This window comes from Tympanuchus pallidicinctus, unplaced genomic scaffold (assembly GCF_026119805.1).
Source record: "Tympanuchus pallidicinctus isolate F22 unplaced genomic scaffold, pur_lepc_1.0 scaffold5, whole genome shotgun sequence".
Lineage (NCBI taxonomy): Eukaryota > Metazoa > Chordata > Aves > Galliformes > Phasianidae > Tympanuchus > Tympanuchus pallidicinctus.
The window spans coordinates 22,734,425-22,749,669 of NW_026294769.1; the positions used below are offsets into that span (position 1 = coordinate 22,734,425).

Consider the following 15,245-nt stretch of genomic DNA (forward strand, 5'->3'; position numbering starts at 1 on the left):
ATTAGTGAGAGGAATAATGTTTTTGACTAGATTTATGTATAAGTTCTCATTGAAGAAGAGACAATATGACTTCACAGAATTAGTGTGCAACTTGTCAGCAAATTTTACTGACATACAATGTTCCTTTCTGAGCATGCCACTTCACTTTCATTGCATCACTTCTGGTACTCAGCTGTTTTTATTGCTAGTTGACATAATCTTTGGCTGGATTAATGATTGTGATTAATGATGGATCCAAGCTGAGGGAGGGAAAATTTAGGTTGGATGTTAGGGGGAAGTTCTTTACAAGGAGAGTGGTGGTTAGGCCCTGGAACGGGCTGCCCAGGGAGGTTATGGATGCCCCGTCCTTGGACGTGTTCAAGGCCAGGTTGGACGGGGTCCTGGGCAACCTGATCTGAATGTGTACGTTTGGTGGCCCTGCTAGGCAGGGGGGTTGGAACTACATGATCCTTGAGGTCCCTTCCAACCTGGGTGATTCTGTGATTCTGTGATTGTCCTGACCAAACCAGTGGGCAGTTTTATAATGCATTAAGAGATTGAATGTTTGAGGGCTGATTATGACGTGGATGAAAAAGCATGGACAGGAGAAGTGGGAATGGAACAAGATCCACTTATTCTCATATCCATAGCTTGTTTTGATATAGCTGAGGTACATTCAACATATATTGTCTGTATTGCTAATCAACATTTAGGTCTTTTCAAAAGAAATATCTCTGCTTACTTTTCATAGTCAAATTTTGGCATTTTCATTCTGTTTTTACCTACAAAGTAAACTTTTGGCTAGATCAATTTGCTTGACATAGTGAGTAGTATTACAACCCAGTCACAATTATTAGGAGATGTTTGTGTTGTTTGTCCACAGAAGCACGCACGGAAAGTCATTCACAATAATTTGTAGCTTTGCATTCTTTGAGATAAAAAAACAAACAAACAAAAAAACCCCAAAAAAACAGCTCCTCTATTTTGTGTTAAGTTGCTACACCTCTAATTTAAAAGAATGGTGAATTAGAGTATAATTAAATATTGGCAAAGTTGGCAGCTTGTAATCTAAATGCTTTCAGGAATTAGGGACTTAATCAATAATGTGAGATTTGCATTTTCACCTTAAAAGCTTGCTGCAATTTTATTCGTTACTTGCACAGTTGATGTTGACTTCTAGACCAAAGCAGACAATGTCCAAAGCAGACAATGTACTGTTGACAGACTAAAGACCTAAGTGATTCAGCATTTAAATAAGTAAATAACCTGTGGGAGTGGCTTAAAACCTTAGGGTAAAGAAAGGAATTTGACTTCAGTATTGACAGAAGTACTCCAGAAGTATTTTTTTTCTTTTACCATTAAATCATTTTTTTTAATGACTGACAGCAGTTTTTAGATAGAATAGTACAAAAAGACTAACAGAATCTGAATATCCTGACATTAAGGTAGCTTTAGCTTTCTTCTTTGTAATCACTACGAGATTTACATTGTGGAATATTCCTTGATTATGTAGAAATTGGGAGAAAAATGTGTTGGTCCAGACAAGTCCCTGGCAATTCATTAGTTTCACCTGAGCTAGTGAAAAGAGACTAATTGGCTTCAGCAGGTCTACCATTAATATCTGTTTCTGAGTTTCGGTATTGAATGCTATAAATTATGCTATGCTGTCATGCAGAACTGTGATTTATGTGAAGATAAATATATTGTGTGAGATGATCTTTGAGATAACAATACTGTAACACATATCTCACCTTCTTTCCCCCTCAGCCTTTTAAAAGTATGTATTAAAACAATCAACAAAAAACAAAACAAAACACCACAAACATATATGTGTCTTAATTCTTTGCCTTGTTTATGAAATCCCAAAACACTTTAATCACATCCCAAGTGTCACAGATTGCTAGAGATAAGACAGCATGTTGCATTATTAACTTTTCAAAATGTGCCTGATCCTGGGTGTATTTCATGAAGTAAGTAGCATGATGAGCTTATCAATGGGTGCTGAAAGAGAAGAGGAATTATTTTCCAAAAGGTAAGCAAGCATTTTTCTGTGGTGAATGTCTCTGACAGACAGTTGTGCCACAGTTTCAAACATACATATTTAAGTAGCTGAGATATTCTTGTATTATATTGTTATGCTTTAAAATAAAAGGATTTTTAGCAGGGTGAGTGTAATGCTAGATTTTTAGAATAGGTTTTAAATGCAGATATGTATCTTGGCCTGAGTATAGTGTAGTTATGTATTTACACTTTGCATCATGCTTTGTCAAAATTTAATTGGGTTTCAAGATCAAAGTTGTCAACATATTCAGTGAAGCTGGGTTAAGTTTGTTTCTTGTGAGCTCCTGGAATTCAAGCCTGGTGCAGAAACACTGTATTTATTTAATGGGTCATAACTGTGCATTTGCTTTAGACAGTGAATAAATAATTTGCTGATACAGCTATTATCAGAAATGTAAATGCTTAGATGTGCTAGGAATAAGATCTCCTTTTGCTTGTCTAGCTTTGTGCTCAAGCCACGTATAGAAAAATAATCAAATTTTTACCTAATGGAAAATGATTGCAGCTTTAATCCTAAGATAATAGCAGGGAACAAGTTATGAGCCTTTTTTCAGATTTGTAAATAATGATTGTGAGATGGGAGAAAACTTTTCATACTGATGTCTATAACCGTGATATTCAAAAAGTGTGATGTTACCTAGAAATGTGCAGCAAGGCTCAGGGGAATGAAACTCCCAGTGAGGGCTAACTGATTATTGAAAGTAAGAATACTCCTCATATTAAGGTACTGCAGGGACAGGGAAGAGATAGTAACATTGTGAAATAAAATAATAAAACTGGTAACATTCACATTCAAATACTACATCATGCTAGTCTTCTCTTAGAAGAATGTTTATAAGACTGAACTTGTATCAGAACATTATGCACTATGTTGGAAAGAAACAGTGAAGTGTTTCCTTATTAGTGGAAGGGCAGAAAGGAGAAGTGCCCCAGTGCAGATTCTTGGTGTGAGCCTGGGCTCCAACACTTAATTCTTGTCATTCCTCAGAACCAGGAGCTTCTGCAGGGAGCTTCCTTAGCCTCCACCAAAGGGGCATTTGTAACCCCAGTGGTCTTCAAAAAGTGTCGGATGTTGAGCACACTGAGTCAGAGATTTCAGCAGCCTGATCTTTGACACGTAGGCCATATGCTGTTCTGGGTGGTTTTAATGAGTGATTTAAATTTCTCATTTCAGTTGTACTGACTGAAGCCGTAAGGAAATTGATACTTTTAAAAAACAAAAAACAAAAAACACTTGAAGTAATAATTGTGTTGCCGTGATGGTGGTATATAAGGAAAGGAAGAACATACGAGCTATGGAGATGTGCAGTCACAAAAGCCTGTATGATGTTTCTTCCTGTTGTTCAGGCCTGTACAAGCTCAGCTGACATGAGGACAAGGTCACTCTGCTTTGGGGACAGTGAGCTCATGATCACAGATGCTGGCTTCTCTTTGGGCAGTAAACTTGCCCTGTCATGCCTAAATTAGAGTGTAGACGTGCCATGAAGCATTAAGCTCAGTTTCTGCTCATTTTCTTTTGACTTGGAGTGCAGTTTTAGGCAAGTTACTTAGGCTGTAGTTTCATTATACAGCAACTTTAATGACAGTGCTGGCCTCAGGAGTTACTGTCCTCCTGCCTTTGTACACTGCCTTTCAAATTAGGGCCATACAAGTTGCTCTAAATGTAATGCTGTACATGGGTAAATGAACTGATCCAGGTGAGTATAGCTCCTTGGACATAATAGCATTGTAGGGTATGAGACAGCATCATGGATTTGGAAGCAGTTAAAAGAGTGGGAAACTCCTTTGGCATTTTTCACGATAAACTGGATTTCTTGACATAGGTATTATAGGTATTAATTTCATCCCTTGATTACTCCATTAAAAAAAAAAAAAAAAAAAAACAAAACAAAACAAAACAAAATACCCAAAAGGTGATTTGGCTGAGTCTCTACAGAAAGGACTCTGCAGTTTGGTATTTCACAGTTGGTATTTCACAGTCCCTCTCAGCACTGCAACAGTATGTCTCTGCTTGCCAGGGTATGGTTAAAATGGAAGAGTAAAAAATACAAGCCCTGCTATATTCAGCAGAATGCATCTTACACTGAGTAGAACAACACTGAATGGGAAGGACACACTTCACAGGGTGTAACCCTGTCACTGTCATAGTGACAGGATGACTCACTGGGTTTTACATTTGTAGACAAGTTCTGCTTTACAGTTTTGCAAGTACATTTAAACCCATGGACTGCTAAATGTCTGAGTCTAGACGTAGCAATCTTTCTCTTTTGTGCATGGGTACATATGCAAATAACTAAGAGAAACAGGAGTTGCAATATAAAAATAGTAGAATTTTCAGACTTGCATTTTTGCAAGAGAAATGGTCTGATATGTGTAGAGAGAGAACAGTTTTTGGAGAAACTTTCTGAGTGAAAATCTAAGCGCTTGGTGAGGTGGATAGGTGTAAGAACTGATGCATAAAAGGGTGAAATAAAGATCTGAAATATCTACAATCCTTTGTTTTGGAAGTACTTTTCCCAGGTTAGATGAGAACATTGTGGTTGTTGTAGCCTTAGAGAAACATAGGATACTAAAGACATTATGTTCCTAGTAACTTGACAAAATTAAAAGCTACCATTATCCATCAGTGTCCAGAGATATGCGGTGATGAACTAAGCGACAGCATCTGCCAGTTGTTTTGGGTGAAAACATTGTCCTTCAACTTTTCACTTGCCTATTGTGTCTATTAATTCATCCTCTTTAATTTCCCTTCTTTTTTTCTTTTTATTCTAATTTTCATAGAACCACAGAATCATAGAATGGTTTGGGTTGGAAGGGACCTTTAAGATCATCTAGCTCCAATCCCCCTGCTATAGGCGGGGGCAGCTCCCACTAGACCAGGTTGCTCAAAGTCACATCCAGCCTGGTCTCAAATGCATCCAGGGAGGGGGACTGACAACCTCACTGGGCAACTTGTTCCAGTGTCTCGCTACCCTCACAGTAAAGAATTTCTCCCTAATATTTAGTCTAATATTTAGTCTAAATCTACTGTCTTCAAGTTTAAAATCATTTCCCCTTATCCTGTTGCTACCTCCCTGTAGAAAATATCCTTTCTCAGCTTTCCTATAGGCCCCCTTCAGGTACTGGAAGGCCACAATAAGGTCTCCTCAGAGCCTTTTCCAAACTGAAGAGCCACAGTTTTCTCATCTTGTCTGTTTAGAGGAGGTGCTCTAGCTCTCCAATCATTTTCATTGCCCTCCTCTGGACCTGCTCCAGTAACTCCTTGTCATTTTCTCTTTCTTTTGTATTGTACTTTCTAGCAATTTTGTCATTTTCTAAGATTTTGATTTTAGTTCCTTCTCTACGCATCAGCAGTCAGAAATGCACAGAAATGCAGAAATCTTCATTTGGTCTACTACATGACCATGACTAAAGACACATCACTTCATAATGATGTTGCTCTATCAGTGGATGATTGTACTCAGTATTCTGGTACCTTACACAGGTTTGTGCATTAGTTTGGGCTGGTGAAGATGGAATTAATAAGACATTAAAATAAGGATAAGGTTATGACACATATCTTATTTTAATGTATTTGTATGCAATACATAAAATATTTTTCCTCTAGCCTTGCCTTTGGGGAGTTGTCAAATTTTAGCTTTATATGTAGAAAGCTATAAATTTAAAATATTCTTCTTTTGAATTTTTACTGCATTTAAGGAAGACTTTAGGACTCTTTCAATGCAGACCATGCAGATAAGCAGCTGCTGATTAATTCTGTTTTGACCTCAGATGATAAACATGCTGTGCAAATTACTTCTTTCCTTCTAACCAAGTATTAATCTTTATCATTAAAATACCATGGATACAAAATGATGTCCTACTCCTTTTGTTCTTATAGTTAATCTTTGGATCAGCAATTGATGTTCAGTAAGTTAATTATAAACATATAAATTATATAAATACATATATTGATGCAAGGAATGTATTTTTCAGACTGAAAAAAACACTGATTTCTTTCAGAGAGTTTTTATTTCTTCCTTATATCCCATTCTTAAGAGAAAGTAGATATGAATGCAACCTCAGAGTGAGTCATTTTGATATAACTGCACATCTGTGGCAAACATAGTGGTTCTATTGAAGTTCATATGCTTGTTCTCCTGGAAAAACCATTTTAAAATGAAAATAAAATAATATTCTCACCTATCCAGAATACCACAATTGGAACTCCAATCCCAAGGTATATTTGTTGAAACATCTTTCTCCTTCCCATGTTGTGCTGAAGTAAACATCAACATGAAAACAAAGTATTGGGCCTGTACAACTGATAGGTATGTAGGCAGTTCTCATAATGGAAATAGCTCTTCTTGCTTCTTTTACACATGGCCAACCTTACATAACGTTCATGAGAATAACTCCCAATTAATTCATGTTTTATACTTGAGCAGAACTATAACATCCTTATGGATTCCTCAGAGCTTTCTACCACTGTAGTTTGCTATATCTTGCAAGACAAATTTTGGGGAATTTTTAGTTTGTCAGTGGCATTGTGTTATCTAACTAATTTCTAAATTTCTGTTTACCTATAGAAATGGAACAGCAATAATAACGATTCTGCAAAATCTCTCTTGTATAATTCAAGCCCTAAATATCACAAATCAGAAGTTAGTCTGGGTGTGATTACTTAAACTTAAGCATTAGGACTGTTGGTTCACATAATTTCCAATTAGATAAGTGTGTCTGTTGCAATGAGATGAAATCGTTGATTTAATTTAAACAAAACAATGAGTGAAGTTTAGTCTGTGCCACAACTCAGTTCTCTCAGAAAAAAAATTGTATTTATCTGTTCCTCAACACTAAGACTGGTGTCTGGTTAGCTGTAGTTCATTTAAATATTTGAAACATGGTCTTCAGATGCAGAAAATCAAGGTAATACTTAAATTTAAAAGAAGCTGATCTATAGATTGCAAAAAAAAAGTACCCTCTCCCTGTCAATTCTCTAAAACACAACTGTAAGAAACAGAATTTTAAGACAACGCATTTACCTTTTGATGCTTTTGGATCGCAGTGGTTGCCAGGTTGTTCAGTACTGTTTTAAAGTAATGATAAATCATAAATTAATAATAATTTATAAATTTATAGACTCTGCGTATGTATCACTATGTGACTATCACTGTGATTTTAGACAATTTAAAACTTAGAAATAAATTCATCACCAATTAAATAGAATTTCATACACTACAGATAATGCAGGTCTTGTTATTAAGCAATAATAGTAACGTGCTTCTTCAATATTCATATCTTTTTTTGTTTCATATATTAATTCATCGGAGCAATATTTGAAAATTGTTTAATTATCCATTCTTTCAATTGTCCGAGATCAGGAAAATAATCACCCCCGTGAATAAAAAGGGAAAAATATTGTAACTATCAATTTCCTGTGTATTTCAAGATTTCATTAGTATGTGACTCAGTTATTAAGGGGATTAATAGGGGAAATGTAGATTGTATTCCCTGATGAATAGATTGAAAATACTATGGGTGGTCTGGTTCACAGAAAATTAAAAGAACATCTCTGAAGTTAACATTATACATTTTTAAATAGCAACTAAGACAGCTCTGGACCATTCCTTAGGAAAACAGACTATTGAATTTAATTAGGATTTCAAGTCTTAACCTTCCAGCAGTGCTTCTCTGTTAATATGGTAATATTAGCAAATGCCAAGTCTCAAATATAACTCAGTATGTTAATGTGACTTCTTAATAATTAACAGCCTAATCCAATCCTTCTGGAGCAAGTCCACTGGAAGTTTCTGAAATATAATTACAGATTTAGAAATAATTAGATGGGAAAAAAAACATAGTGTTTTTCAAAAGAATTTTCAAAAAAATGCTTTCAAGTTTCTGCCTTTAATGCTTTCTCTTTGCAAATGTTCTGATACATTCTCCTCTTGAGCCCCACCACTCAGTGGGGTAGAAAGTGTTTTGTGACAGCATTCAGTACAGATTAGTAAAACTCAGAAGTGAGTTTCAGTGCTTTATATTTGAAAATAATTAGACTATGCAGTGTAAAATTTTAAAACATACATTTGAGAGAAAACAACCCTACTAATCAAAAGAGAGATTATGTTAGGAAAAAAATTCTTTGCAGTAGGGACGATCAAACACTGGAATGGGTTTCCTAGAGAGATGGTTGTTGTCCCATGCCTGTCAGTGTTCAGGCATTTGGATAATGTGCTCAATAACGTGCTTTAACTTTTTGGCTAGCCCTGAAGTGGTCAGATAGTGGGACTAGATAATCTTTGAAGGTCCTTTCCAATGGAGCAATTGTATTCTTACTGTAATGAATAATGGGTTTAGTTCAGCTCTATTGTAGTTCGATGCATGCTGTGTTTAACTGGCAGAGGCTTAATCCAATGTAATAGTTTTAGAGCCAGGTTGTCTGCACCAGTTTATTTATATGATTTTTATTAAAAAAATTTCTAATATACTCTGACTACCATCATGATCTTTTGCTTGAGTAACCCAAAATAACATGTTACCGTAGACAGACAATGATTATAATGCTTATCTGAATGGTAATTTTGCTTAAAAATTATTTTGCTCTGGAATTCCAAGTGGACTTGCAGTATGTTTAAGAGATTTCATTTCCAAAACAAAAATAAAGAAGAAAAAGAAATCACAAACCAGTCATAATTTCTTCCAGGGAGTTTGGCTACCTGCAACTTCATGCATTTCTTTTCCTATTGTGGCCCTTCCATGAACACATTATTTGTCTCCATACTGGAATACTCTTCAACTGTCTATTTTGAATGGAGGCAGTAAAACAAGGTAAACTATATTTAAATAGCTATTAGATTCAATATTTTTCTATTCAGCTGAAGTAAACTCAGCTCAGTAAACACATAGCAATCAGGTAACAACAAGTGTATGACTTACCTATAACACCTACTGGAAAAATAATATAAGCATTTGAAATAGTGAAAGGTTTTATTTGTATTTTTTTCTTGTAATGCTTATTTCTGTGTTGGTTTCTTGAACGTTTTCTGTGTTATGAACATTCTCAGCTTCCACTGTCTAAATGAATAGTAGTCATAGTGGACAGGGAAGTCACCACAGGGTTCGACAATGTGCCTTACTAGGGTACATTTTTTTCTCTTCTGTTTATAATCAGGACTTATTGTATCACAGCTTTTTTAAAAAGGGAATTTTTATTCTAGTTGTTTAGATTCACATTTAATTCCAGTGTCGCATTTAAAAAAAAAAAAAAAAAAAAAAAAAAAACAGAGAGAAAGAGAGGTTAAATTTAGATTCTGGTTTCTAGTTTACAATCTAATTAGCATTACATGCTGATAATCAATAAATTGACTGCTCCATCTCTTTAAATTTCTCTTTTCCAAAGTGTGGGAAGGAAAACTCAGGTTAATAATGTCTGGTAAGGAAGAATGCTATTTTTATCTTCTGTGTAGTTCGTTTTAAGCTTTATTACTCCAAGAATTTCTGAACGTTATCTATAAAAACAAAGTTGAAAGAGTGTCAGCTGAGTGTTTCAGAAAATGAAGTTCTTAACATGCCAGAAATATCCAAATTTTGTGTATTTTGTAATTTGCTGGTAAGTTGTCATAACATATTTTTTCAAAGTATAATACAGTAGCAGAATGCAGATTTAAATGCAGATTTTTCACAATACAATCAAAGAAAGATTATATGTATCAACACTTGGGCACATTATCTAACATTTGGCAGATTACAAGAATCCAAACCAAGTAACTGATGCTTAACTTCATTATAGTTTTGCTGAAGTGTTAATTAGGGATTGAAAATGTACAGGAAAATTATGTGAAGAACATATTTTAGTAAGGTACATAGGCAGTATTTCAGGGATATGTTGAATTTACTAAATTAAAAGATTTAATAAACCTGTTTTTCAGTGTGGAAAGTCTATTGCAGCTTTGTTACATACACAAAGGTGCAAAAATGGCACTGGGAATTGAACATTCATTCAGTATTGGAAAAGACTGGTAAAGTATGTACTTGTCCTAGCATAACATATATTCTATAATATATGATGTGTTTGTCCATAAAGTATATTATAATTTTTTAAATACTGTCATAATGACAAACCAGTTCTGTTTTCAAACCAGTCAAATCCAGATCTGCCCCTGTGTTTTTTGAGATTGGAAGCCCTTTGATGTCTTGATAAAGGCAAATGGAATTTTGGTATAAATGTAGGACCTGCTCTACAGGAATGCTCTGTTGACCATGGTAAATGACGAATTTTAGATAGCAAAGACTTAGCACCTCTCTCAGATGTGGCTGAATCTCTTCTTTCTGTGCATGAGGCTTTTATAAAGTGTTTGCTATTGCACACAGATAAAGTAGAATACCCTTGTAATTAGTTTTCTTTGCTAGACATCAAACAGTTAAAAAAATATATAACTGTTTATTGTTATGGGATTAAACCATGAGCCATGTTATTAGCTTGCTTGTAGAACTTAATGCAAGCTGTAAGGTGTTCACAAATCTTGCATAATGCTTTGACACATTATTATTCTAATCTTGTGTTGTATCTTTTTATAAAGTTTTACTGGGCTGTTGTTTAAATTGTATTGTTGTGGAGTCCTATCATTTTTAGAGTTCTTATATCATGAGTTTCAGGCATCTCACTTTTGGAGTTTCTTCAAAGCGAGCAGTGCAGGGATATGTAAGAACCTGCTTCATCATGGTAAGGTTGATGGAAATGTGTGCTGCTTTGTGTCTTAAAATGCCTGTGGCTTTTTTCATGCACTGTATTGGTTAACAAATGCAAAGCCAGAACTATATTATTGCTTTCAGGAAGAAAAACAAATGCTTGTAAGAGGAATCACTTTAAACTGATTTCTCATCTCTATTCATTCTAAATAATAATAATAATAAAATAAAAATTGGCTGAAGTATTTTAAAAAAAGGAAATATTTTTTCTTAATTAGGCAGTAGTCTCCTTTTCCAGTGGAATAGTGATAAAACCAGAGGATCTTTCTCATTCTTCTTGCAATTAGTTCTCACTAGCATACAAGTATTAAAAAATGGCCTGGTTAGAGAAAAAGGAAGCTTGTTATGATTTTTAGTTCCAGAGATAGGTACTTACATTCCAGGGTTCTTAGGTGTTGATTTAAATTATTATGACAGATACATGGTTACTTTTTACAAAGGAAGTCTTTGACTTTATTTGCTCCACGTGAAAAGGATAGTCTAATTCAGAGATGTTTTTCTCAATCAAAAAATGGAGAGGAACATGGATGATTTGTCCTTGGATAATACCAATAACAAAATACGAGATAAATTAGATGAATTCATTTTCTTCCCCAAAGAGGGATGAATATATTTAACTTTTTCTTCCTCACATTTTCTCTTAAGAAGGAAGAAGACTGAGTTTGGAACTGGTGCACAAGGCTGATGACAGTCTCTATCCACACCCTTTGCCATTTTCCTTTTAATGATTTTTCTCTTTGGATGATCATTAGCTGTAAAGGAAAAAATATTTCCATAAGCATACAAGACTTCCAGGCTCATATCCCTAATTACTATTCTTTGGAAAGATGACAGCACATTTCACTGTAATTATAGCTCAGCTGGATGTGTTCTTATGAAAAAAGGACTCATTTTGGATTATTGTAAAAGATGTTAGCATGGCGTTCTCTAACGCATGAAATGTGAAACCAGCAAAGAATAGACTTGATATTCTTACTGATTTCTAAGGAGAGCAAAATTATTTGTGATGGATCTCATGAATATTTATTTTCCTTTTACAGAAACTGAGAAACTTGATGTTTAAAAGAAAAAAAAACGTATATCGAAAGAGTAATATTAGACAAAGATATTACTGAAGACAGCTGGTTAGCTGAAAAGACAGCAAACCAAATCTATAGCTGCTGTAACTTTAACGAGTAGAGAATCCACACTTGTATGTAAAAAACTAGCCCAAAGCATTTTCGTGAGTCCTTAAAGTACAGTGCTATTTAGACCAGAAAAACTGGAAGGTGCTGCTTGAAATATGGGTGTGTAGATGTCTCCTTGCTTATTTTCATGATGCAATTAACTTGTCATTCCACTGTTGTTGGTTTTTTTTTTTTCTCTTACTGGGTTATTGAAGTATTTTTCTCTGTTCTGATAAAGTGCTTGCATGAAAGCTTTGAGCTGAGTTTATCTGTCTGTAACATCTGAAATTTGGGAGACTTGTGCACTTAGAAATTTATTAAAACAACTATAAAAATATAGGAAAGCAGACCATCTTCCTTACTTTCTGCTGAAAATAATTTCATAAATGAATAATTCAGTATTAAGATTTTTTTTACTCATGTGAAAAAGTTGGGTAAATGCAATGGGAAACTACTCAGACAGTCATATCCGAATCACTGGTATTTGTGGTTAAAAGGGATACAGTCCTATGCCAATTTTCAAGACGAATGAAAGCATGACTAGATTAAGCAGGCACCTTTAGACTAAAATTCCTTCTAGTGAACATAATGACATTATGTACTGCATCCTGCTAAATAAATACAAAACCCCAAAACAACTAGCAGCTTTTCAAATTTCTACGTTTTAATAGTATTAATTGATGCTGAACCAAGGGTAACTAAACAGTGCTTTGCCAATACAATTGCACTACATCTACTACGGCTTTCCTGTGTATATTGCTTCTGATTATAAGTTGAGCTAAGGTAATTCCATCTGTTATGATATCTTTTTATGAAATGCTGTGAAAACAGTAACACATATAACTTTTATAGAATATGTTGAAGATGATTTTGCTTGGTAAGTCTTTATAGGTATAAACTGAAATGTATATAAAAACCGATTGGGGAAAAGATAAAATACTATGGAACTGTCTTAAAAATCAGTGGTAGGTGCTCTGTATTAAGGTATTAAATGAAACATCAAGGGTCATCTTGCCAAAAGGTAGACATCTCAAACAAAATCAAGATTTTGTTTGTTTGTTTGTTTGTTTATTGAAGGAAAGAAAGCCTTTTGGCTCAGGAATCTCCGGTAAATGGAGATGGAAGCCTTCAAACAAAAGTATTGGCATTTATACTTGTGGTTATACAGATATGTTTGTAAAGAAGTTGGAATTATTTGCTGTATAATTCTCATATGAGGTATGTACAATGTGCTTTTTACAGGAGCTGGAAACATATAGTGCTTCATGTAGAAAGACAGCAATTGTCTGTATGCTGGCCTTGGCTTGTTTTTGACCGTCTTTCCAACACTGCCATTAGTGTTTGAGCAGAGTTCCTTATGACATGGTAATGAGCTAGTGGCAACAATACATAAAAAAAAAACAAAATTTGTGCTGCATGAGAAAGAAAAAGTGGAATGGAGCCTATTACATGTACAAAACCAATCCACAAAGACAGATCCAGCATCTGAGAGCAGCAGTTGTCTTCAGCTTACACCCTGCCTGCCTCCACCTCAACCACACCTTCCAGCTCCATGTCCTGCTTCAGTACCTTTCATTCTGTACCTTGCTCTGTACCTCTACTCCTGCAAAGGACGTTCCATAGTTCACTAAAACCTGTTCCTAATCCTCCACCATTGTGAAGGCTCTGAAAGCTCATGCAAATGTCATTAGAGCCACACCACTGCGTGATGGTCCAGCAAATTCATTAGTTTGTCCACCCGAGCATTCTGTCCATTAACTCCTGAATGAGTAGAGAAATCACTAGCTGCAAACAATCTAAAATATATTTGTGTCTTTACAGCACCCACCATCTCCCAGAAATATCTTTGTAGTATTGGAGCCTACAAGAAAACAGTAATATTTCTCTTTGAAGAAAGAGTGTGTCTGTATTTAAATGTACGTGTGTATATATATATATATATATATATATATACAAAATAAAATAATTTGGGTTTGCATCTCCTATCCATGGGGTCTTCCTTACCCTTTGTAAACCTTCTATATAACTTTGAATATCTTCTATATATACCATATTTTATAAATGTGGAAGATATACTGTATAGATATTTGAAACTGGACAAAGAATTTTAAGAATTTCTTCCTGTTAATTTTAACTCTAGGTTCTTTCACTCTCAGGTGCTTAAAATAAAATAGAAAGGAACTGCATTTTTTAAACCTCACAATGAATAATTCATGGGAAATCTTAGAAATCCTGAAAATACTATGTAAGACAGTTACTGAGCTCAGGTTGTTAGTGCCAGAATATCTTGTATCTCGTTTCTGTTTTTAAGATTGGACTGTCCCCAAGTGAAAACGAAAGATCGTTTTATTGTAAATATTTCCATCTTTTTCTCTCTTTTTCTTTTCTTTTCTTTTTTTTTTTTTTTCTTTCTCTGCTTTGGGATCCTGAGCTCTAGGTCTTGCATAAAGAAACTTTAAAGGAAAATCTAGGAAAAATCACTACTGGGCAAAATACATTTTTTATACAGCAAGCATTCATTAAAATTTGAAGACAAATTAAGAAGTAGAATGGGAGCCAACTTATGTTCCCTGGGATAACAGAAGACCTCCCATGATCCAATTCAGTGAATATCCCTCTCTGTTTCATTCTTTGCATTTGCACTGTTCAAACGGAATCTTTTTCCACTTAGTATAGCTTGTCCAGGTAAAAGATCCAGAACTTCATTGTTTAGCAACTAGACTTGTAGGTTATAATCACAAGCCCGTGATTTTTAGGTTTCTCTGTGCAGGAAAGTTACTGTGCAGTGAGCTGGGGTTGGAATTTACAGTACTACTCTCTTATTCCACTTTCGTTTTTAACGCAGTTGGGAAAAAACTCATTTGAAAGTGAGCTTACAGTGCTCAGTGTACTCAACCTGACAAATAACTGGATTATAAATTCCAGTTTTAACTTATGATTTTTTTTAATAGATGAACCAAATTTTTATTTCTGTTGAAACTTGTTTGTTTCAGTTTGTGCAATGTTCACAACTTTTTTCTATGAAGTTAACCCAGTCACCGTTGCTACTGTTATTAAAGTATGTGTTAAAAGAACCAATTAAAAAAAAAAAAAAAAGCAAACAAAAACAAACAAACAAAAAAAATACAGTGGAAGTAATACAGAGTGAAGGTTAAGCAGAGAAATCAGGTCTGTGGTATGACTCAGACTGGTATTTTAGCTTGGTTCTGTTTTAAATATGATGACATGATGTCTTAAACACAAATGATGTTGTTTCTTCCTCTTATTAAATGCACCTTCTAATTGCTTGACCTTTCTATGTTCTGCATG

General features: G+C 34.7%; 1 protein-coding gene across 3 annotated transcripts in view; it reads left to right on the top strand.

The window, feature by feature from the left end:
- TMX3 (thioredoxin related transmembrane protein 3) overlaps positions 1 to 15,245 on the top strand; it is a 535,825-nt gene that overhangs the window by 29,402 nt on the left and 491,178 nt on the right. Inside the window, exon 16 of one of the 3 annotated variants that reach the window (XM_052704704.1) lies at positions 13,758 to 13,852. The exons of the other annotated variants lie outside the window; for them this stretch is intronic. Within the exon in view, the coding sequence (XP_052560664.1) occupies positions 13,758 to 13,814 (57 nt within the window). The 3' untranslated portion in view covers positions 13,815 to 13,852. The remainder of the gene's footprint in view (positions 1 to 13,757; positions 13,853 to 15,245) is intronic. 3 annotated transcript variants of the gene reach the window in all.